We start from the raw sequence: 25,221 nt of genomic DNA, 5'->3' as shown, positions 1-25,221 counted from the left end.
TTATCTCCCCTATATCTCTCTATCTCCCCCCTCTCTATCTCCCTCCCCATCTCTCTCTCTCCTCTGTCCTCTCTCTCTCTCTCTCTCTCTCTCTCTCTCTCTCTCTCTATCTATCTCTCTCTGCCTCCTCCTCCCCTATGATTAGAGTGTTATCTGAGGCTAAAGTTCACATGAACGTGTGTTTAATGGCCATGAGAACATGAGTGTGTACGTTACACAGAGTGCAATTATACTAATACTAATTAATGTTAGGATATAAAACTTTTTTTATCATTAACTATTAATAATAACAACAATTTTTCTCAATTCATGAAGCTGTTACATTGACTTGATTTAAATATTCTATAAAAAAAAATGTATAACCCAAAGGTTATTTACTGTCTGTTTCTTTAAAAAAAAAAAAGTTTTCCATTTTCTCCATTTAATAATTTCTCTACATATTTTTTCAGTAACAGTAATAAAGTAAAGAATCGAACGGTTATATTTATGAAAGTTTTATGTTAATTCCTGATGCTGAATCATGGTGATGTTGCTTTTATTTTATTCGCTGTAGGTGGGTTTGGAAGCAGTCCAGCCTTCGGAAGTCCTCCTGCGTTCGGAGGATCTCCGGCGTTTGGAGGTCATGCTACTTTCGGCTCGGCTCCAGCTTTCACCAGTCCTCTGGGCTCCACCACAGGGAAAGTGTTTGGAGAGGGAACGTCAGCGTCCAACGTCGGGGGATTCGGGTACGGAGTCACACAGTAACACACGGCTCAGTAAAACCCCAGTTCTGAATCCAGACCACATTGTGGTTTGAGGTCCTGGAGAAACGTCGTCTCCTTTCACTGTGTGCTGCAACAGCGACTTGACTTGAAGGACGTCACGGTGCACTGTTCATTTTTTATTTCTTTTCTTTATTCATATTTTTATTTACATATTTATATTTCTGTCTTCATCCGTCTGTCGATCGATCTTGCAGACACGTCAAGCCCTTTTCCTTCCCTTCCTAACTTCTTTTATTTCTGCCCATCTCTTGTTTCATTCTCTTTCCTCCATCCCTTCTTGGTAGGAAAGAAGCTTTCGTCCGTTCGTTTTAATCCATCGTCCACCTTTCCAGCCATCTATTCGTCCATTTCTTACCATATATCATCCATTCTTTCTTTCAGTCTTTCCACGCATCCCTTCTTTTTGTCTGTCCATCCGTTCATTGAATCCATCCATCCATGTTTTTCCCAATCCATCCATTATCCATTACGCCATCTGTTTGATCCCATTTATCTACCTTTCCTTCCATTTCATCTTCTTTAGTTCCAACAATTCATTGCTGTATTTTTTCATCTTTTTAATCCATCCATTTTTTATATATATCTCTTTTTCTTTTATTTCTTTAATCCATCTGTTCTTTCATCAAACCCATTCATTCTTCTCTATCCTCCCATCCTCCCTACTCTATACATTCACCCTGCAGGTCACTCTGTAAGTGTAATGTTACAGACTAAAGCCCATCTGTTGCTCTGCATAATGTATTTTGCCCCAAAACAGAACCTCCCCCCTGACCCCCAGTGTTCCTTCCACCCACTAATGGAAAGTGAGCAGCACTGTGGAGTTTGGAGACGTGCAGCACTACACTCATGTCTGTCTGTCTGTCTGTCTGTCTGTCAGTGCTGCTGAGGGTTATGGGCTGGTGACCTGACAGACATCCAGACGAACTGTTTGTTCAGGACCCCGAACGTCTCTCCTTTTATATGCCGACACCTTTCTGTCTTACTTAAGGCACTATTTTGTCTCTTCAGAGCATTAACAGTGTTTAAGGTTCAGAAAATCAAACACTAACTAATAGGAAACTGTTAGTGTTGGTACTCAATAATGGTCAATAGACACTGAATCTGTTAGTAGCAGAAACAAAGGGGTGCCAATACTTTACTCTTCAGTGGAATTAAAGAACCTCAGTCACGTAATGCATCTGCAACCAAACAGCTCAGGGCAAAATACAGGTACACACACAAATACACACTCACACACAAATACACACACACACAAATATACACACATACACACACACACACACACACACATATATACATAAACACACACATATATACACACACACACATATATATATGTATGTATGTATGTATCTATCTATGTGTGTGTATATATATATATATATATATATATATATATATATATATATATATATATATATATATACACACACACGTACACACATATATACACACACACATAAACACACACACACTCATATACATACACATAAAATACACACACACAAAATACACACACACAAAATCAAACATTTTAGTGTAAGGTGACTTTAAATACAAGAGTCTGGTTTTATAGGTTATATTTTATGGGTTTTCAGGGTTGCTAAGCTTTAAATCTTTATATTTGCCTGTTGTATTTTTTATTAATTGTTTATTTATTTATCAGACTTTAAGCATATTAAATGTTTTTGGACCACGACAAACGTCGAGGTAAATCAAATGTACTGTATCAAGAAGGACGTTGATCCTCTTACGATGGAAAATCACACAAATCCACATGACTCGTGTTCACCGATTCACCACTTTTTAATTCACGACGTCACTCGACATCTCATCTGATCAGATTCTATAAAAAAAAATCACTTCTCTGTCTGTTCATGGGAAACTCTCATGCTGTGAGATTATCGGGGAATAATAACAGATTATAATAAGGGATTATTCTGGTGTACTTCGGCTCTCGTCCGTCTCCTCCGCATTCCAGGGCTCCACGTGAAGCCGTTTAACTCGGAGCGGTGAAGCAATGCAGGGTTAGATTATGCAAAGATAATCCCAAAAGCATGCACCTGTTTCAGATTACACACACACACACACACACACACACACACACACACACACACACCACCTTAGTGTGTCCCAGCTGGTTTATTTCTACTTCATGTTACAAGATTTAATTTTTTCTCATTAAATGTCAGGAATCAATATAAACCGCTTTAAAATATCCATCAACATATTTTTCACATCGAATGTATTTGAATTCTTTGATATTTTTTTTTTACCCATAATTTTTATACAAAATTGCACATTTCATCGTGTTCGTTATTCGACTCCACGCTTGACTTTTATTACCGTTTACAATGTTACTATAGAGACGAACGCCCGTGAATAAATTTTGTGCTAAAATAAGATTAAAAATAATGATTTGTTTGTATGTCTTTGTCATAATGTTTGTTTTTTCTCCTCCGTATTTGCAGCTTCGCGTCTCCCCCCAGCGGCCCCACCTTCGGCAGTCTGGCCCCTCAGAACAACACCCCGACTTTCGGAGGTTTGGCTCAGCAGACTCCGGGATTCGGAGGTCAGAGCGCCGGCTTCTCAGGCTTCGGTCCTTCCGGAGGTGAGTTCACACTCACACGCCGCCTCTTTCACACCCAGCAGTCATGCTTAAGTTTACAGGTTCAACCCTGACGTGATGACGGCCAGACGTTTTTCCGTTTAGCGAGTAAGCGATGTACTTTTCTATTAAACATCTCTTTCCCAGCCTGAGAGGTGTTATCGTTCTTCATTGTCTCGCTCTGGTACCGCGATCGGTGTAAATTTACAGATCGCGAGCTTCTTTTCGAGCAGCCGTACAGACGTCGATGCTAACGTGAAAGATTTTATAGACGAATTTGTCTGAGCCTCAGCGTTTACACCCGCACGTCGTGCTTTATTATACCGAAGGGAACGATCGGTGAAGTCGAGGGAGAGGAACGGCCTGATTGCTCAGATAAAAGCTCATCAGCCCTCGCTGTTTTTCTCCATCAGTTTGAAATAAATCTCACCAGAGGAAGTGCTCTGTCCCTCCGGGCCCTGGGTTTGTTGTTCGCCTTATGAGAAAGTTCTAAGCTTCCTTATTAATGCGCATTCCACCGAAGATGTACAGTTTACAAATGAAGATCACGTCGATCCGCCTAAGACTAATAAACACTAGTAAACTGTCAGGATTTCATTTTTTCCATCAGGACTAATGACTAAAACACCATCGAACACCCTTAAATATTACCAGCGACATCCGCTCATACTGTAGTGGTATTTTCAATAAAACACCATGAAACCACCAACATTATACTTTAAAAACACTCGCATGTCAGACGTGTGTAAAGAAACACCAAATCTAACGGGTTTATTTATCTTTGTGTGGCTTCAGACACAGTAGACGAGACCGGGAGACGAGAACGTTCTAGATACTTCTCAGTAATTACACACTGCTACAGAGAACCAGACGTTTTTTACCACAAACACCGCTGCTTTCTCGCCCCGTAGTGTGCGTTAGAGGCAGAAGCTGATGTCGAGTCGTTGTGAATGTGGGACATATTAGTAATTTAACTGTGTACACTGTAATTAATTACCGTGCCGTTTCTCACTGGTGGGACAGACGGATTTTGTGTGTGTGTGTGTGTGTGTGTGTGTGTGTGTGTGTGTGTGTGTGTTACCGTTTGTTAACTATTTATTGTTGTTTTTTTTTTAAGGTTTCGGGGGCTTCGTGAATACGAACACCAACCAGTAAGTCAGTATTCCAGTTACTATCGATACTCTCTTCATAATAAAAGTTCAGTTAAATGACTTTAAACACAAATATTTTTTGCTTCTGTTGTTTTCTTCTGTTTTGGGATTTTGCAGTAATTTAAAGTGTTTATTTACGGCCAGGTTCTTCAGAGACGATTCCTTACAAACAGTCATGCAGTAATGAGTGATGGGTGAAGAAGCCAAAATTTATACCTTTTTTTTTTGTTTGTTTTGTTAATTTGTTTTTTTCTAGGTCGTCTTCTCAGACATTTGCCGGTTGGAGAAGCTAGTAGCTGGAAGCTTTGTTCTTCTCACACTCTGTAATTAGATTAGTGTTTTTGGGAAAGAGGAATCTCTGAAATCTCAATCGTGTTAAAACCCTGTGTTCATCCTTAAAGCATCAGATTCTTTAACAAAGCCTGGCACGACTCGGACTTTCTCCGACAGACGCTACGTTTTTTCGTGAAAAACAACGATGTTTACAGTCGATTAGGCCGATAAACACCTCTTAGTTCTCCTTCTAACACCATGCACACATTCTTCATTTAAACGCCTTTTAAAACCCTTTATGTTCCCGAACTGAAGACCGTCATACGACAAATAACCAAAACTCAACAGACCTCCAAACACCAGCTATTTTTATTAAACATTACCAAACACCAACATTCTCCATGGAAAGAGAATAAAACACCAATATTTCCTTTAAAGCACCAACGTCACCATGGAAACACCACCAAAAAGCAACTTTCTACATTAAACCAGCATCAAACACTGACAACGACCGAGTAAATACTGCTAAGGAAACCAACACTCTGTACGAAAGCTAGCAGATTCCATCGATCTACATAAAATACAACCAAACTCCAACGTTCTTTATTTAAAGAAAACATCATTAACACCAACATTCTCATTAGATCACCAAACGTCACCATGAAAATTCCCCCGAACATCCGTCATTAAAAAGTGCCGTACGGCTGCGTGCTGGTTCATCTCTCGGTGTTTCCAGGGAACTGGGCTTACAGGGTGAAGGCACCGAGTAGGATTGAGGCGTCAGAGACGTCACTCGCTCCCTCACACACGCCGAATGCGATGTTGTGTTTCCATGACGATTTTTGTGAGGCTTGTGAATGGAAAAGGATTTTATTTTATACGCCGCACGAGTTCTGAATAAACGACGAATTAAACGTAACGTCCTGCATCGCGGCGATAAGACCAGCTTCAAATAAGACGAAGGAAAGAGATGTGCTGTTTCTTTTGCTATATTTTTATGTGGGTTTGAATTCGTTTAAAAAAATAAAGCAGGCTAATTAAACTCATTATTTCTCTCTAGTCTTTTTTTTTTTTTTTTTTTTAACATGTAAGTAACCGAAGAGTTTTTTTTTATTCGTGTCTTTAGGCAAAGTTTTAAAAAAATTCTTCTTTCTTTCACAATAAGGAAAACTGAAGCTTGTGTTTAATAGTGATGTAAATGTTTGTGATTGACGCTTTAATAATCTTTCCCGCTCACTGTTTAATGCTGAACAGCCTTATGGACGTTTAACTGCTTCACAGTAAAGAACCCGGTTTTAACCCTCTTAAAAGAAATTAGACCTAAATGATGGAACGGATACCGTGTAGGGATGTAAATAATAAATATTTTATCAGTACTAAATGAGAATAATTACCAAAATATCAAAGTGTACAGACAGAGTGACAGATAGACAGATGATTATTTTACCAAGCTAGTACATGAAATGATAAACATGTCGATCATTTCATAGCGTTTCGTCCTACAATCCCATCTGTGTTTATCTGATACGAGCGTGTCAGCTGTCTGCCCTCTTCCGCATTCGTGAGTGATGATTGGCCAGTGTGTCTGTGATTGACAGGAGATGAGAGAGAGAGAGAGAGAGAGAGAGTCATCCATCCACCTCCACCCAGACAGCAGGATAAACAATAGCAACAACAGTGTCAACATTTTTCTGTCTTACTGGTGCTTCAGTGCTGTATATGTGTTGTTGGTTTTTGTTTGTTTGTTTTATTTTTTATTTTATTTTTTTCGTTTTTCTCTGTGATCGTTTTCCAAATGCCGGAGCAGAGGATGTGTAATGGGGCATTTCGCTCCCACTCACTTCTTATCTTTCTCTTGTTAGGAATAACGAGCTGCTGCAGTGTTCAGGTCACGCAGTGTGACTCACAGACTTCGTACCTCCTCATGTGATGCTTCAGAAGTCAGTTTGTCTGTGTTTTTTTTTTTTATTATTATTTATTTATTTATTTATTTTCCCAGGACCAGGGCCATGTTTCACTCCTGATGTGTTTGAGCGAGTGTGAAAATGGCAGCGAGGGGGTTTTTAATTATCCTGTTTTCCATCAGAAACTCCTAATTAGCGTGCGAGCGTCAAGTTAATGGGTTGCGGAGGAAATAAACGAACAAGAAGCAGCTTTTTGTTTTCAGAGCTGCGGCAGAGCGATCTGTAATATTGGTCGAGTATTATCAAAAGTTGTCCTCAGCATGGCAGGAAAACACCGCAGCCTGAAAAACCATAAACACGCTAATGACTCCAGCTTTCTACCAACTACGATGTCGTCCTGCATCACACTGACTCATCATCATCATCATCATCATCATCATTATTATAATCTCAGAACCTGATGCTTTTTTTTAGCTCAGAAGTTCGAAGCCATTCAAAAGAAACACTGTTTAATGTTCATCGTTTCTCAGTAGCGTGTTGTGACGTCGTATCTCACGATATCGCTCGACGGAAGACTCGCTAGGTCTCAAAACGTTCAGGAAGCGTGAGGGATCGCGGCCCCTGTGGCGTACGTCATACATCACACACACATACAACACACACACACACATGGTCTGCACTTACACTTACCAGAATTTATGTTTGCTAAAAAATGTATTCGATTTAATTGATTATTTGATTTAAAGCAAGATCTCGATGGATGCTGACGATTTTTACACCGGCGCAAAAAATAAATAAGGAAATCAATCAATCAACCTACTGACTTTCTTGTACATCTGCGAGCATAAAAAACACACACACACACACACACGACCAGAGACGACAAGAATCGTCCTGTTACTATAAACAACTCTTTAGATGTTATATTGATCTGATCTGATCTGAGGTCAGTTGTACTGTGTAGAATTTGAGTGAATTATTGTTCAGAAAAGGAACAAAGGAGAACATAGGCAAGAATAGCGTGGACTTTTTTTTTTTTTTTTATACTGTAGCTCTAAATGACCTGGATAAAAAAGCCTTAGTGTGGCGTGAGGCTTAAAGAGTGTTTGCTGTTCGTTACAGACTGAGACAGGTGAACGTCAGCCGCTAACGGCTTTCTGTATATTTAGCTCGGCGCCGAGGAACGCTAGCCGTCTGGGATTATCCGAGCGACTAACTTTAGCTAAAATAACACGTCTATCTATACGTTAAAATAAACTCATTTTTATTCGGCATCTCGAGTTGAACAGAATCTTTCAGAGGTTGATTTTTGGTGTTTAACGTGAAACATCAGACGGCCGAGCGACGAGTCGTGTAACTCGGGTCGATCTGTTGCTTCCTCCGTGAAGATCGCCATAACTTTTTTTGTCAGACTTTTTGTTAAGACCCAAACGTCTGAGTTTCTCACAGCCGCTTGCTGCGTCACACAGGAAACAGCCACTTTTACCGCTCGTGCTGTGACTTTTATCGTCTCCGTGCTCTGTGTAGCAGAGTCATGACCGGAATTTGAAGCCGCTTATGTTAAAGTACGCAGATATACGTCGCTATAAATAGCCGAAGGTCCTCGAGTCGTCGGCGAGTGTTGTGTGTGTATATGTGTGTGTTCGGAGGCATAAAGAATTTAAAGAGCATTAGTGGTTGCGTTTTAAATATCAGCCAAGAGATCGTTACGGCGACGTTCTCATGCTCTCTGTCCATCGATCTGTTTCACCTGACACACGTTAAGACTACGATCTGTGAAATTTTCTATTCTCTGTCTTTCTAAAGTGAGTTAGTGTTTAAAATCCGATTTCAGTTTCTATTATACTTTTATATCCGTATGTGATTCTTACACGATTCATTTATTTTCACAATTCGTTTTTTTTTTTTACACATTTGATTCTTACATGATTCATTTAAAGCACTTTCACTTCTGCTGGATGTCTGTGTTTCCTCTGAAGCGAGGTTTTTTTTTGCAGTATTATTTTAGAGGCTGACATCCAAGAAACCTTCAGCTTTTTTTTTTCTCAACCTGCTTCACGCATGCGCTTGATGCAAATCACCCACAAAATTGATTCACTTCCTTTTTGTTTTATTTCACTTCCTCGTTTCCACTCATGCCTCTTGTCCCTTTCACCTTTGTGTCGAGGCTGATCGATCGTGTAACCGTAAATTCCACATAACAGAAGTTACAAACGAGCTGAAACTTAATTACAAACGATTCATTTATTTCCACATGTGACTCTTACAAACGATTCGTTCCTTTCCTCATGTGACTCTCACACAGTGTTCTGTGATATGTACGTGATTTCTTTTTGATTATGTTGGATAAAGAAAAGACCCACAAAATGTTGCATTGAGTTTTTATTTTTTATTTCTGTACAAATTGTGCATTTGTCAGTTTGACTCGTTTGTCAGTAACGCTGTCTGGTTTCAAGTATTGATCGATGGCAGAAGCTGCTTTAAAAAGAAGAAAGAAATAAACAAAAAAAATCAGAATTTATCAGAATTTAGTCTGATTTTAAAACCACTGAGCAGCTCTTCTTCATACTAGCATCACTGAACACTCTGTCTCTCTGTCCATCTCTCTCTCTCTCTCTGTCCATCTCTCTGTGTGTGTGTGTGTCTCTCTCTGTCCATCTCTGTCTCTCTGTCCATCACTCTGTGTGTGTGTCTCTCTCTGTCCATCTCTCTCTCTCTGTCCATCTCTCTCTGTGTGTATGTCTCTCTCTCTGTCCATCTCTCTCTCTCTGTCCATCTCTCTCTGTGTGTATGTCTCTCTCTCTGTCCATCTCTGTCTCTCTCTCTCTGTGTGTGTCTGTCTTTCTCTCTGTCTCTCTCTCTCTCCATCTCTCTCTCTTCCCTTTTCTCTCTCTCCCTCTTTCTCTTTCAGACACCCTTTCTCTCTCTCTCTCTCTCTCTCTCTCTCTCTCTCTCTCTCTCTGTGTCTCTCTCTCTGTCCATCTCTCTCTCTGTGTGTGTGTGTCTGTCTATCTCTCTCTGTCTATCTCTCTCCCTTTTTCTCTCTCCCTCTTTCTCTCTCCCTCCCTCTCTCTCTCTCTCTCTCTTTCACACACCCTCTCTCTCTCGCGCTCTCTCTCTGTCCATCTCTCTCTCCCTTTTTCTTCCTCCCTCTTTCTCTCTCCCTCCCACTCTCTTTCACACACCCTCTCTCTCGCTCTCTATCTGTCCATCTCTCTTTCTGTCTGTGTGTGTGTGTCTCTCTCTCTCTGTCCATCTCTCTCTATCTCTCTGTGTCTGTCTCTCTGTCTGTGTCTCTCTCCATCTGTGTGTCTCTCTCTCTGTCTCTCTGTGTCTCTCTTTCTCTGTCTCTGTGTGTGTGTCTCTCTCTGTCTCTCTGTGTCTCTCTTTCTCTGTCTCTGTGTGTGTGTGTCTCTCTCTGTCTCTCTCTGTCTCTCTCTCCCTTCACCTTTGTCAGTGGTGTAACTGTTTATTAAATATAAGAAGTGGAAGGAAAATGATCTCTGAAAGCTGTTATTAACACGTTATCACTTGTAAAGCGTAAACTTTTTAAACTAATAATAGAATTTTTAAAAAAAAATTTAAAAAATGTTTTGCAATGAATATATTTGAGATATTTTGTAAATATTTTCCAATGTTTTGACAAACAGCTGATTGGCTGAAAATATAAAAGAAGTTCTATATATAAATGTAGCTCTGTATTTACTCACACTGCAAAATTATGATATAGTTATAAAAATATCCTTAACACGGGTGAAAATTTCTGTTGAGATTCTAAACGTAATGTGAGACTCGAACGAGGTTTGGAGATGAAACAAGAAGAAAAACTTTTCACTTTTCTAACTCGGCCAGATGATTTTGCTCCTTGCTAGAAACCCATATTTAACATGAGAGATCTTCAGTAGTGTTTCAAGCCGGACGTTCGCTTGAGGCAGGATGGAGAGAGTCTGGTCCTTTATTTGGGTTTGTTCAAACAGATAAATACTGAAATAATCAGATGATATTCAAGATATTTTCACTTTGCATATAATGTGGGGATTTTTTTGGGGGGGGTTGCAGCTCTTGTCTCTCAGCCTCCTGGCAGAGTGTTATTTATAAATGAGTTGTGTGTGTGTGTGTGTGTGTGTGTGAGAGAGAGAGTGTAAAGACTATCATGAGTTTTAACTACTGGAATCATTGACAAAGTCTATGTAAGATGGAGATGTTTGGAAGCTGTGGGATTTCATCTGTTAGAGATAGAAGTAGCTTTTCTCTGCTTCCACACTGAGACGCTGCATTGTTCATCACAAAACACGTTAAATATTACATCTGTAATGTATCCCAAGAGTAACAGTGAGAGTGAGTGTGAGTGAGTTCTGTGTGAGTGAGTGTGTGTGTGAGTGAGTGTGTGTGTGTGCGAGTGAGTGTGAGAGTGAGTGTGTGAGAGTGTGTGTGAGAGTGAGTTCTGTGTGATGCTCTCTTCATCGTTTGAGTTTAGGATGAAAAATAGTTTTTTCCTCTGCAGCATGAACATCACCTCCATTCACTCTGCTGGAATTAGGATGCTGCTCGAGTCTCCCTCTGCCCCTCTCTCTCTCTCTCTCCCCCTCTCTCTCACCTCTCTCTCTCCCCCTCTCTCTCACCTCTCTCTCCCCCTCTCTCTCTTTCTCCCTCTCTCACCTCTCTCTCCCTCTACCCCCCTCTCCCTCTCTCACCTCTCCCCCCCTCTCTCTCCCTCTCTCACCCCCCCCCTCTCTCTGCTCTAGTTTCATCAGAATAACTGTGCGAGCTGCATATGGCCAGCGCTCCGTCCTCCACACACTTTCTGCTTTTCTGTAATTCCCTTATTCAGTAAATGCTCATTAAGGCCCAGTTCATCAGGGTGATGTGCTGTAAAGGAAAATAATCCATGAGGATTAATGTCATAATGTTTTATTCCTCTTACACCACATCATCCTGCCGAATAAAGCACTGTTTTTTTTTCACCTGTTTTTAGTTACAGCTGCGTGTTTCACTCGTAAACCGTCTCTCTCCGTAAACTGGCCCAGTGAACGAGCCGTTGCTATAGAAACGCTGACGTTTTACGAAAAAATTTAAAGCTGTGATCGTCAGAGCTGCAGGTATTGAAAATGACTGTTAAATTAAAATCCACAGTTTCTGACCAATCAGAGGTCAGAACTCGGCAGCATCGTAAACAGGGACGTAAATAAATCGGAGGAAGTCTAACAAACAACTTTGACTTAATAAACACGGCGTATGTCATAAACTCCTCAGGACACGAAGACGTTTATTCGTCTCTGCTGCTGCTCAGGTTCCTGAAGTCGGACCGTCAGTTTCAGACCTTAAATGAGCAGCAGGGAAGTTTGTGAGTTTTGGGTTTCATCACGGTTACAGAGACCGAAGAGGGAGTGAGAATTCATCTGACCTGCGGAACTTTCTGGAGAAAACCGCCCTCAAAAAACCCCTTAGTTTTAACTAACAGATCGCCATCGACGCATCCCTTCTGTTATTTAATTATCGTCTCTGCTTTAAAGTCAATCACTTCGGACACGACCCGGAGTTTTATAGAGAACGAAAGATTACGAAATTAATTGCGTTTGGAATTTTTTTAGATTTTTCAGGGTTTTTTTTTTTTGTTGTCTATAATTTATTTATTGAGTGTTTCTGAAGTCCAGCTGGATTTAAACCGTAGGACGATCACGCCTGGAATTAATTAAATGTTTACAAATCAATTTTAGGCTTTAATTGGTTTCATTTGCCTCCTGAAAATAATAATATCAATATTTAATTTAAAAAGAAAATAAATTGACAAACTTATTTCAGCACGTCATGTGACTGGAAACATATAAAGTAACCAGTAAAACTCGAAGATTTTCTGTGATCGAGAAATAAAACGCGGTTGTTAGAGGAAACTAATCAGCTCACTGTAGTTCCCCCCCTCCCCCTCTCTCTTTCTTTCTCTCGTTGATTATTTTCCTCTAACTGTACAACACTGAGTGTTTTATTCTTTTTCATGGCGTTTGCATCATCGTGTCCTTCAGCTTGTTTTACAGAGAGCAGTTTTCTTTCTGTCAGCACACGTGATCAATTTTTAATGAGCGTATCGATCAGACGTCTGTGTGAGAGGGTTCGTGTTCTAGAGGAACTCATTTGCACAAAAGCAGAGAACTAAAACGAAAAAAAGTGAAAAATGAAAAAACATTATCACTTTTAAACATTTCAATTGTAGACGAATGTGGGGGTGTGAGGGGGGGTCGTTGGTTTTGTGTGTGTGTGTCATTTTCTCTCGTTTCGTCGGGTGCTGATGAAGGTGACGTGGTTTTGATCAGAAACAGAACGCGGCTCTCGTTACGATTCGGTGGCAGAATCTCTGCACTCGAAGGACATCCAGAAGATTCAGGACTGTTTCTCTAATTCACTCTGATAAAGTTTTCTTTTAGTCTACAGAGAATAAATCAAGCCAAAATGACCCAAACTGTCTGGTGGGGTTACTGCTAGCCTCGAAACATAAAACATATCCGTATAAACCCTGTGTGCCTTAAAAAAATATTATAGAAGTAATAAAATCAACACAGTCCTTTATAGCGTGATCATGAAGCGTGGATGGATGAGGCTTTACTGTGTTGTGTGTGTGTGTGTGTTTGGTTAAGGCTAAAAGCTTTTTTGCAGAAGAAAGCGATGTAAACTTAAGGCAGCATGGATTCAATGTCTTCTCTTGTATAAAACTCTGAAAGCATCGATACTTAACACAAAAACTGAACCACGCAGTTACGCTCCCCCAATAAATAAATACAATGGTACGTTCCAATGCGAAACACACTGAAAAAAATTGTTGTTTTTTGTTTTTCTTTTTTGCAATGGCCTCATTTAGCACAGTGATCCCGACCATTTCTGTAATAAGAAACGCTGCTCAGCTCCTCGCTTGTGTTTCCACTGCAGCAAAAATTATTTCCATTTTTTAAAAAAATATTAAAAAAATGTGCTCAGTATTTAGGAGGGATGACCACCACTGGAACTCCAGTCCTGGGCCTCCACATGAGGACTTGTGCGTCGTTGGCGTTGGGTTTGACCATGGCGTTGGACGGGATCGGCTCGTTTTTTCCCAGCAGTTGCGGCTGTTCCTGAGCGACAGGCTCCAGAAGCTTGGCTCGTTTCCCCAGCGGTTTGTCCGGATCCACCTCGATGTGCAGCCGCATGCGCCAGCGCACCGTCTGCAGCACCACCAACTCTCCTGATGCCTGGTTGATGGCCACCAGCCACGTGGTGAAACTCTGGTCCCTCCATATGTTGCTCAGCATGGGCACGTTGCTCTCACTCACAGGGATGCCCCACGTCACGCTCGGGTAGAAATTGTCGTTCATGCTGACGGTGAATTTGGTGTCTTTCTTGGTTGGACCCACGACGGTGCAGGTCTCCGTGGTGTTCCCGTACCAGGGGTAGTTCACGCCGTCCGAGTCGCTGATGGCTTTGATTTTACCATCACGGAGATCCGGAAGCTCCCAGCTCGACCTACGGACAGAGAAAAGAGTCAGGAAGACGCTCAGGTTTGGTTCAGATGCTGAAGATTTATCTGCAGTTAAAACAACACACAAAACGTTGAACGATGCATTTAACGTTGACCGTTGTTCCAAAAACGAGACTGAAAGCCACTTTACAGTCCCTGAGTTTGACTGTCATGCTAAATCACGGACACTAGCAGCAGGCACCAGACACACATTTATATTTAGCTCCTCAGAGGGGAGAGACATCCTTCTGTCTGTCTGTCTGTCTGTCTCTGTCCTTAAAGAACTCCCTACTGAGTATTAATTCAAATTCAAATTTATTTCTATGGCGCTTTTAACAATGGACATTCAAAGAATCTTAATAGATAATACAAAAAGTTAATATAAAGATTATTATAATACAAAAATTCAAGATCAATATTAGATATATATTTAAATGTGTTTGTATTTATCCCCAATGAACAAGCCTGAGGCGACTTCGGGTATTATTTATTACTCAAGAATTATCACACGGCCGTCCCGAGCCCTCGTCTGCTTCAGATGACCTTCTAATGTGAAGCTTCTTGGGTTTAAAATCAGTGGATGAACAAAAAGAAAAGAGGAAACAAACACGATGTTGAAGTCAGCACACAGACACACTCACACACACACACACACACACACACTTCACACAGCTGTCTGCTGTGAACCGGATCTCTGACATTTTCATGTGATTATTTTTTCTTTGTATTTCTTGACTATGTGAATCTCTGGTCCTGTTGGTGAAATAAAATATCGTAGAAAAAAATCCCAAAACTCGAGTCAGCTCCAATTTTTTACACAACAGTAAAACAGTAGTTTATAGATTTTCCTGCATGATTATGATGTATTGAGGAATTGATATTTATAAAGCAGTTCTTCTATATGAACAAAACAAACTTGTGTGATTTTAAGCCCCGCCCCCAAACAAGCTCAGACTCAGTCCTGGGTGTGGCTTCGAGTGTGAACCCGTGTTAGAGAAATCTGTGTTCCTGTAAGTAAAGACTGATTTGCATGGTCAAGTGTTTTCAGCTTCCTGAATGAGTCCTACTTCGTAACCTTGTTAAAGAGTCCTACATAAAACTGGTGAGTGTCGCCGCACTGGGGCTTGTTCTTAAGCGTCCAGACTCAAGTTCAAGTTTCTTTTACTGACTGCAGAAAAACGTGACCTTTCTGATGGAAGCACGAGGATAAGCAGAGACCCAGGAGTTGTCTTTATCTCCTCACACTGGGATTACACGTAGATGATGCTGTGTGTGTGTGTGTGTGTGTGTGTGTGTGTGTGTGTGTGTGTGTGTGTGTGTGTGTGTTATTTTTATAAAAGAGGTTAATATAAAAATGTCGCCCATCTGATACTCACTCTGTTCCTTTATAAATAGTCACGTACACCTACATTGTATCTACACTCAATATTTTTATTCTTACTTACTGTAGCCCAGCTGCTTCAGTGCACAAAGTATTGGCACCCCTTCTACCCCATCCATCAGTCTATAAGCACAGAACTGAGCAGGTATTATTTGGGAGGTTCATGATAACTCCAGTACATTAACACCAGTGTGTGTGTGTGTGTGTTGTCGCTTAACACAGACCGTGTCTAACACACTTCAGTACACACCACACACCTCAGCACACGAGAGCCCAACAGTTACGAACAAGACTTTTGCTCCAGTCTCCTCGACCTAAACGCTGCGTCACTGAGCTTCATAATCAAAGCAGAATTCTTTTGTATTTCAATACCAACTGACTCAAAGTTAATAAAACAGATTTTTAAAACAGATTAAAACAGTTAATAAAACAGATATCGCACAATAAAGTGAGGTTCAGCGGATTCTGTGTTACGGATATTTCTGCTCCAGTTCAGAGGATGTGGAGCGCTGAACTCTCCGAGCTGCAGTCGTTATCGCAGCGTTCCACACACCTACAGAGTGACCTGTGGTAGATGACTGAGGCGTGAAGATTCATGAATATGAAAAAATGACTTCCTGTCAAGAGAAACAAGAGAAAACGACACACATGACACCGACAACCCCCCACACACCCCCACATTTGTCTACAATTGAAATGTTTAAAAGCTGGGTGAGATGCTGTAGCACACAATAAGTGCTTCTTTATTGAATTACTGAGAAACGAAACCATCCTGCTGCAGATCAGAGGAAGTATCGCCTTCTCTCGGGCTGCTCGCTTTACTTTTAATAGAAGATCTGAAGCTGTGTGTGTGTGTGTGTGAGAGAGAGAGAGAGAGAGAGATCGATCTCTGTGTGCATGAGGGACTGCCTTTTAACACCCAGCTGTTAATTAGTGGGTCACAAAAGTTTGACCTTAAAGCTGAAAAAAGTAAAACAAACCAAACTCTTTTTATCAAGCACACGTTACACTGGTGTTATAGCACAGGATGTATGACGAGGGCGATGCCAGTAACTAACCTTATATATCCCCCCCCACACACACACACACGACAGCACGCAATCAATCTCTGACAAGGAAGCATCTTTTTTCTGTATAAACATCTGTGTAAACTTTGTCAGTACGTGACTCTGTACATCTCACTCAGCAGATCCACTTCATCACTTCATTTTAACATGCACATGATTAACATTCTGGTATAAATGGTTAAAAGGCTGCAGTCGCTGGTTAAGAGAAGAAAAGCAGATTATGAGTAATTATAACTATGTGGATTCAGTTGTAGGTTCATCATGTTGATGAAATGGGTTTGTTCCAAAAGCCTTGAAACTGGTGATGAGTGAAATTATTCAACTCATAGTTTCTTTTCCAAGAATTAAAAGCTCTGCACAATTAGAAACTTTCTTTAAGCACTGTTGCTAGCCTTAGAGTCGCTCGCTGCCTGAAGGCTTTTTTTTTCAGAAAGTAGGTCATGGTGTGGTTTCTACAACAGGAAGTAGGCCATGAGAAACCGTTACAGGATCTGGGCTACATAATGTCACTGAACATCTCAGCCACAAGTTCTGTACCGAGATAACCAACAGCTTCTGAACCGAACAGGAGCGAAGCGATTAAGACGTTCATCCTAAACCATCACCACCTCCGTCACTTCTGAGTAGGTTTTAAGTTTTAGGTTTTGTCCTCAGAACCTCGAAGAACCTTTTGCTTTGCAATGTCTGCAGAGATCATCATTCTGTCCGGCGGCTCTGACAGCAGCGCAGCTCGGTCAAACACGTCGGTGTCTCTATTCATCTTATTAAACAAAAAAAATTAGGAAATGAGGAAACAGGTGTTTATAGCAGATTAAAGTGATGTGATGTTCTTTAACAGGTTGTTATGGAGTAAGAGGAATAAAACATGTTGGTGGCATGCTGTTAGAGGAAAGTAATCAACTTCATGCTGGTAACAGTAACTCTGCCCCCCGGATCAGTCGTGTCATCGTGTCAGTTGTGTTTGTTCACGTCTACAGTCGTGGCCTAATGGTTAGAGAGTCTGACTTGTAACCCGAAGGTTGTGGGTCCGAGTCTCGGGCCGGACACGACTGAGGTGCCCTTGAGCAAGGCACCGAATCCCCCCCCAACTGCTCCCCGGGCGCCACAGCATGAATGGCTGCCCACTGCTCCGGGTGTGCGTTCACGGTGTGTGTGTGTGTGTGTGTGTGTGTGTGTGTGTGTGTGTGTGTGTGTGTGTGTGTGTGTGTGTGTGTGTGTTCACTGCTGTGTGCGTGCGCACTTCGGATGGGTCAAATGCAGAGAACGATTTCTGAGTATGGGTCACCGTACTTAGCCATATGTCACGTCACATCAGCAGCAGCATTTATTTATAACTGATAGCAAGCAAGTCCCCAAAATAAAGGCTGTATAAATTCATGTTTTTTTTTAATTCTCAAACTGTTCAAATCCACAAATTAAAAAAAACAATACTAACTGTTTGATCACAACAAAAGTAATGGCACCTTAGAAACGCTGGAAGTGATATTGTGTGCCTATAGTATCTGATGCTCTTCAGTGGCTGAGTTGCGTTACTGAAGCATTTATTCATCTGATGTATTTTGTCCTGTTCGTCTCTAAAGTAAACTTTAAACTTTATGAATTTTGTGGCTGTAGCTAAGCGTAAATTTAACGGTCTTCTTTGGTATGGCTGATGGATGTTTATCAAATCACACAAAAATACAAAGAAAGCCAACATTTTTTGCCAAATATATAGTTTGGTGAAAATGTTTTCACATTACTTTGCTGAAAAAAAAAATTTGAATCGAGGCCCAGAGGAAAATAGAATCTGATGTGTGTGTCTTTAAAACTCAGTCAGATGCCTGTCCTTATGCTGCTCTTGTCCTGGGAGCACAAACTCAAAAACACCTCTTATCTAAAACACCACATGTGACACAGCAACGATAACAAGAATGTGTCTTAATTATTGCGATATATTGTAGAGTCGAATATGGGAACCTGCCTCAGTCCGCTAAGTCACTCCGTGTTAACTGTAATGTCCTATAGGAATGTTCATATTTATTATATTTATAAAATAACGCAAGATCATAAACCCAGCCAACATGGCAACCCGGTCATGAGTCACTTACATGCCCTCGGCTCCGTATCGGTTGTAAAACTCCATGTGGTTGCACGCCTGGATCCAGCCCACCGTCCATGTCTCCTTGGCGGCCACCGGGGGCACGAGAACGCGCGCGGTGGCGCGGAAGTGCGGCGTCCGGTAGCGCAGGACGACGCTCGAGGACTCGTCGATGCTGGTGGGGTTCGGATCAATGGAGGCGGTCACCTCGAGCACGACGATGCTCTCGCGGAAACTCTTAGGCTTGCACCTGAGGCTCTGGATGCAGCCCATGGCGTTGAACAGCAGCAGCAGCAGCAGCGACGACGAGATCCACCACAGTAATGTCCCGGAACGTGCACGAAACCCGAACGAATGCACCGAATATTGCATCCGTGGCGGGGTTTTTTTGCGTTATTATCGCATTCTCTCTCAGGAGATCAAACGGAAACGGTCAACCTCCATCCCTGTCATCTCACTGCTGTGAATGTAAAAAAAAGGAAAGAAAGAAGTCCACAGGAATGACGCTGAAGCGTGGAGGAGAAATTCTGACTTTTCTATCTTTAGATGTCAGCGTGCGCTCGTGCACTCGCGAGTTTCGGTGTCTTCATGATGTCTCTCCTCACCGTTGATCCTCCGGTTACCGGTTGTACGCGCGTGCGTTTGCTCCCAAGCGATAGCGTCCCAAGCGCAGATCTGTAGACTACAGAAAAGTCATCGTTTTTCTACCGAGGATTTCAAAACTAAAAACGGAAGCATTGTAGCCGTAAAATGAAGCGTCATGAACATCCGCAAGCTGTGAACCTCTGAGTTCTGAGAAGTTTATAAGAGCAGTAATAAAGCATTGCGTCTGCAGGAAGACAAGTCAAAAGCGCATCCTTACGTGCGTAAAAGCGAGAAGTAAATCATCCATAAAGCTTAAAGGATAAAGAAGCTATAAAGTCTGAGTCGCACTAACACCAGGTCACCGGGGATAACGTCTATGGTAACATTTCATCTAAAATAGTATTTAAAAATATAAACATTTGTATCTTAAATGGATTAAAGTCCTGCTGCTTTTTGTAGCAGATGATGATTCAATCCTGGGACTCCGGACTGTTCTCACGTCTGTAAAAAAGTGCATTTTAAAAAGGAGAAAGTGTAAATTCAACATTTCGCATATTCCAAATTTCAGCATCCCATAAATGCAACTTTCTGCCTCGCTCCTTCAGGCACAATGTCGAAAATAAATGAGTTAAAATATAACATAATCAAGCACGTCCCACTTCTCTCTCTCTCTCTCTCTCTCTCTCTCTCTCTCTCTCTCTCTCTCTCTCTCTCTCTCTCTCTCTGGGTATGTGGGTGTAAAAGTTTTGGCAACCCGTGTTACTTTGCGGTTCCCATTTCTGCGTGGTCTTCTGTAACGCTGCGCTTCTGGTGATTACAACACAGCACCAAAAAGCCCTCTGGTCTCTTTATTTCAAGGGCTCTTGGAAAACGTCACTTGTCGTCTCCTCTCGGATGAAGAGCATTATGGGTAATGTAGTTGCACATCACGTGGGTCGTTTTTTTTTCTTGCCAGGGAGCAAAGGGCGCACAAAACAATGGTCTCCAAATTATAAAAAAAAATCCATGATGATTTATTGATGATGTTTAAGTACAAATGCACAGATTAAAGTTATAAATATTTAATTTTTCATGATTTATAATGCAATATGTAAGATATACTAAGTAGGGTTGAGCATAAAAATAGCTTGTGGTGCACTAGAGAGATTCCAGAGTCTATCCTGAGAACACTGTTCAGGAGGCATGAGGCAAGAATACACTCTGTATGTGATGTAAACACACTCACACACACATTTAGCATCGCCAATCCATCATGCAGAGAAACACAACCATGATGACATTACCCACATGCTCACAAGTTGTTTGGTTTTATCTCTCCATTAACCTCCAGTCAAAAGAACATCAACATTATTAACAAGGAGGTTATACTGGTGATGTTTGGACTTATACATCTCAGTTATCCCAAAGAGCTGACCAACATATTTGAATTTACTCAAAAGATTTTACTTGGCCTGGGTGTTGGGAAACTTCCACCTAGGCTGCAGACTCTCAAGAATTATTTGATCATACTTGTGTAAACTTAAAAGGTTGGTAAGTTTGGAAAGGAAATGAAAGAGAAGTGAATTCCACTGATCCACAAAGTTCATATGACATTGTCAGTGTCAATGGCCATTATTCACCTGTTGATGTTCAGCTTACTGCGGCACACACTGTGCACCTTAAAGATTAAAGGTTTAAAACGGATAGCCGTAGGTTAGATAATCTTTGTAGAATTTTCTCAGAAGTTCTCACAAGTTTCTCAGATCATAAGAAATTGTAAATGTTGCAGATTTTCTACTGATATAAAACTACATGGCCCAAAGATTTGTGATTGTTATATTATTATTATTATTATTATTATTATTATTATTATTATTATTATTATTATTATTATTATTATTCAATTTTTTGTCAAAGATTGACAGTTACAGGAAGAGGAAAGATAAGAAAAAGAAGATTTTGAGTTCATTGTACTGACTGTATTTAAGGCAATCAGTCGCCTTAAATATTTTAAGTTTTGAAGGAAATTATTTTGTATTTTATTAAGTCAAATGATTTAAGTTCTGGGCAATTCATGTAGGAAAAGAGAAATAAAGAAACGTTTCAGTTTATGACACACAAAATGTTTGTTTTTAAATTATATTATATTATATTATATTATATTAATATTATATTATATATATTATTATTATTATCTTTTTTTCTGTTGAAGCTCTTGAAATTGCCGCTGAATGATTCCATGGAAACGGATTATTCCACTTGGAGCTAAAAATAGGGGGCGCATGATGCTTTACGAGGATCAAATAGAAACGTAAAATAACCAATTGTTCTGAAAGTACACACTAGGACATATCACTACAAAACCTACAGATAAACAAGTAAACAAACACATGAATTAATATATTTCTGCGCTGCTGGAGATGGGAGTGTCCCCTACATCCCCAATGGATGTAGCGCGCACGCTGTGTTACTGTACTACTACTACTACTGCAAATCGGTTTATTTGTTTGTTTATTTTATTCTCGTTAATAAAGAAAACAAACAAACAGTCGTTGGCCAGCGCGAAGATGCCTTGTAACCCGAGCCGGATAAGAGCGCGAGAGCGCAGGGACGTGCTGGGGCGCGCGGAGTTCCTCTCCCTCCATCAGTCGCAGCGTAATGGCGGCGCGGCGAGGAGAGCGAGCCACATCAAACCCCATCAGCAGCATGAGCACGTGCTGCAGGCACCAAGTGAAGGCGTGAAGGAGCGCACAGAGACGCCGAGGTGGCCGGAGGATGACTGCATGCGGCTGAACCCGTCCCTACGGGGCATCGCGGTCAGCTCACTCTTGGCCATTGACATCCACCTGTCCAAGCGCCTCGGTGTGTGCGCGCACGCATCGTCCTCGTGTGGTAGCGTGCGGACCGTCGTCACACTACTCGCTCTCACCGGACACGGGCTCACGTGGATCGGCGGCACGCTGGTGTGTCTGACACGCAGCAGCACCCAGGCTGGACAGGAAGTGCTGATCAACCTGCTGCTGGGTGAAATCCTTTATCATCCTTTATTTCTGTCTTTCTTTCCCCCCTCCCTTCCTTTCTTCCTTTCTTTCCATGACGTGGTAGTAAGTGGTAGTAAATTTTAGTAAGTGGTAGTAAATGTTACACTTCCTGTCCGTCCAGCCCTGGTCCTTGACATCCTGATGGTCGCCGGACTGCAGAAGCTAGTGAAGCGCAGAGGACCATGGGAAATGAACCCAGGCTTCCTGGACTGTGTGGCGATGGACGAGTACTCTTTCCCCGCGGCTCATGCCAGCAGGGCGACGATGGTGTCCCGGTTCCTGCTGTCTCACCTGGTCCTGGCAGTGCCCCTGCGGGTTCTGTTAGTTCTGTGGGCCTTTCTGGTTGGACTCTCCCGGGTTCTGCTCGGGCAGCACCACGTAACCGATATGGCGTGCGGATTTGCCCTCGGTTCTCTTCACTACATCCTGGTGGAGACGATGTGGCTGCCGTCAAGTGCCTGCCAGACGCTGCTGTCTATAGGGACACTCAGCTGGGGCCACTTCTACTAGTGCACACACACACACACACCACACACCACACACACACACACACACACACCACACACACACACACACACACACACACACACACACACACAAGCATTTAGCTTTTAGTGATACATGTGAAATAACACCAAATTATAACATCAAACTTAGTTGTTTTTGGTGTTTGATTTTTGCGTCTTTTACTTCTTAAAGTTAACTTAGACTTTTCTTTAAATGTTTCTAAATGTTTTGATTCTGACCCTGATGCTGACCCTTTAGCCGCAAATCAGACTGAAGAATCCATCATGTATTTTAGGATTTGAGTAAAACTTAGCTAAAATGTCATCCACTCGTTATAATGGGTTAAGAGCAGGAGTGTGATTCGGATCATTTACACCTTTCAGTTGCTGGGATTCTTTTTTATGACACAGTTGTCGGGACACTGAAAGCCGACGTGCTGCACAAACAGATGCTGTAAACCCATTCATTAGCTGAACAAAATTAGCTTGCTAAACTGTCTATTATATTTTTCATCCCATAAACAGAACATCTGTCGCCTTGGAAACGTGTCGGAATTGATAGTTTGTAAAAACAATCGTGCTGTGAGGGAGAGTTTAATTAGCACAAAAATGTCCACCTCCATAAATAATCTGTGTGTGAGTGTGAGTGTGTGTGTGTGTGTGTGTGTGTGTGTGTGTGTATGTGTGTGTGTGCGTGTGTGTGTTCTGGCACTTTGTTAGCTACTATTACTAGCTTTACAATTTTTGTTTCATCTTCACAAAATGTCTTCCTGAAACCTAACAATGACAATTATCAATAAAAGTTGTGTTTTTTTTTTTTATGTCCAATATGTCCACAACATATCAATCAATTCTCAGGAGGTGGGGCCTAATTTACTTAGTCAGTTGTCACTCATAATTAGATAAATGTTGTAACTGTAAATGGATTTTTGATGCAGAACTTTTACTAAAAAAAAAAAAAAAAAACATGGCCACTGTCAGCCAATCAGCTTTCAGCAGCATTTGTCATTGTATTGAATAACTGTTCATCTACCATCTGTTTCGTGTTTTCTATAAAATGGCAAGATCTGAACACTTGAGTTCTTTAACTGAACACTTTAGAGTTTGAGTTCTGAACACTTTAATCTAATTTATTAATGTATCATCATTATTTCATTATTATTACACAGTTTCTGCCTTTTTATGTTTTTGTTGTGTAACTAATGTGCAGCAGTATCTTTAGGAGTAACTTTATTGTGCATTTATTTTACTATTTATTATAAATAATTTAGAGTATATTGTAAATTGCTGTCCTTATTTAAACAAGTGCACAAGTCTTTATTAGTTATTTTTATTATTATTTGTTTATTAATATAACGCTCTGATTTTACATTTTAAAGAAAAATATTAAATAAATGACCTTTCTTTTTTCCTTGCAGAAATGGATTTTCTTATAATAATAATAATAATAATAATAATAATAATAATAGAAAAGTTTATTTATGTATTATTATTATTATTATTATTATTATTATTATTATTATTATGTTCACAGTGTGGTGGATTATATAAAAACCCTGAACTGGGACACAGTTACCAAACACACACACACACACACACACACACACTCATTGAGGAGAGATAATGTAGCTGAATATCAGAGCTGAACAGACCTCTATGTGTTACACATGAAGTTTAATCTCTCCTGAGCTCTCTCGCTCACACACACATACACACACACACACACACACACACACACACACACACACATCATGTCTCCTCCCTACAGCACTACAGCTGTTTACTCTGTTTGTGTAACGTTTTTTCTCATTAACAGTTAAAGCTCCAGAGAGTTTCATTTCTGATTCTCTTAAGAAATGTAGTGAAAATTCATGTTTCCATCACAAACATACTTCCACTTAACGGTAACATTTATGTCATAAACACTAAAATGAACGAATGAATTCATTAATACGGCGTTATTCAATTTCCTGTGTGAGCAGAACCTCTTGTGTCCATGTGTTGATGAGATTCTGTGAGTCTGACGCCCCCTGGTGGAGCAGTAAAGCTAACACAGCCAACGCAGAGCAAATACAGATTCAACACAAAAAACATTAAATACTAAAAAAATTATAAAAAGTTAAAACTTTTAACTAATTTTTTTACTAAAATGTATAAAAGTTTAAAGCTGTGAACCTCAATCACATATTTAAAATACTTTCTGTATTTTACAGCAATTATTATTTTATTTAAATTTTATTTAATGACCGTAATTTAATTTTTTTTTTTATATTTTTTTTAATTTGATAATGTCATATTTATACAGATATAGAGATTAGTGATGATCAAATACATTTAAATCAATTTATAAATAAGACTTTAACTTTAATTGACTTAAAGTTTTGATTTTTGTAACAATTAGA

General features: G+C 40.6%; 3 protein-coding genes across 13 annotated transcripts in view; 2 read left to right on the top strand and 1 right to left on the bottom strand.

Moving 5' to 3' along the window:
* The window catches only part of nup214 (nucleoporin 214), a 33,969-nt gene extending 20,280 nt beyond the window's left edge, over window positions 1–13,689 (top strand). For 3 of the 10 annotated variants that reach the window (XM_047809521.1, XM_047809522.1, XM_047809520.1), the window contains exons 34-37: window positions 554–725; window positions 3,236–3,375; window positions 4,490–4,523; window positions 4,668–5,842. In XM_047809521.1, coding sequence (XP_047665477.1) covers window positions 554–725; window positions 3,236–3,375; window positions 4,490–4,523; window positions 4,668–4,707 — 386 coding nt within the window. In that variant the 3' untranslated portion in view covers window positions 4,708–5,842. Of the gene's footprint in view, window positions 1–553; window positions 726–3,235; window positions 3,376–4,489; window positions 4,528–4,667; window positions 5,843–6,394; window positions 9,068–13,666 lie in introns of those variants that run through there. The other 7 variants (XM_047809523.1, XM_027159432.2, XM_047809525.1 and 4 more) reach the window with 6 other exon arrangements.
* fam78ab (family with sequence similarity 78 member Ab) lies at window positions 10,638–20,109 on the bottom strand. Its single transcript, XM_027159436.2, has 3 exons — window positions 20,057–20,109; window positions 18,719–19,390; window positions 10,638–14,188 (listed from the first exon to the last, which is right to left on the bottom strand). The coding sequence occupies exons 2-3, from the start codon at window positions 19,078–19,080 to the stop codon at window positions 13,663–13,665; spliced, it is 888 nt and encodes a 295-aa protein (XP_027015237.2). The 5' UTR covers window positions 19,081–19,390; window positions 20,057–20,109; the 3' UTR covers window positions 10,638–13,662.
* Window positions 20,069–24,193, top strand: LOC113650897 (inactive phospholipid phosphatase 7). Of its 2 annotated transcripts, XM_047809529.1 has the most exons (3): window positions 20,069–20,203; window positions 21,807–22,296; window positions 22,435–24,193. In XM_047809529.1, exons 2-3 carry the CDS (start codon window positions 21,840–21,842, stop codon window positions 22,821–22,823), a joined length of 846 nt encoding a protein of 281 aa, XP_047665485.1. In that variant the 5' UTR covers window positions 20,069–20,203; window positions 21,807–21,839; the 3' UTR covers window positions 22,824–24,193. The 2 variants fall into 2 exon arrangements, with proteins under 2 accessions (XP_047665485.1, XP_027015236.2); XM_027159435.2 differs by lacking the exon at window positions 20,069–20,203 and having other exon boundaries at window positions 21,709–22,296.
* Window positions 24,194–25,221: the final 1,028 nt, after the last annotated feature.

Source organism: Tachysurus fulvidraco, chromosome 26 (assembly GCF_022655615.1).
Source record: "Tachysurus fulvidraco isolate hzauxx_2018 chromosome 26, HZAU_PFXX_2.0, whole genome shotgun sequence".
Taxonomy (NCBI): Eukaryota; Metazoa; Chordata; class Actinopteri; order Siluriformes; family Bagridae; genus Tachysurus; species Tachysurus fulvidraco.
Note: the sequence above shows the minus strand (reverse complement) of the source record. Positions and strands in the feature narration are given on the sequence as shown.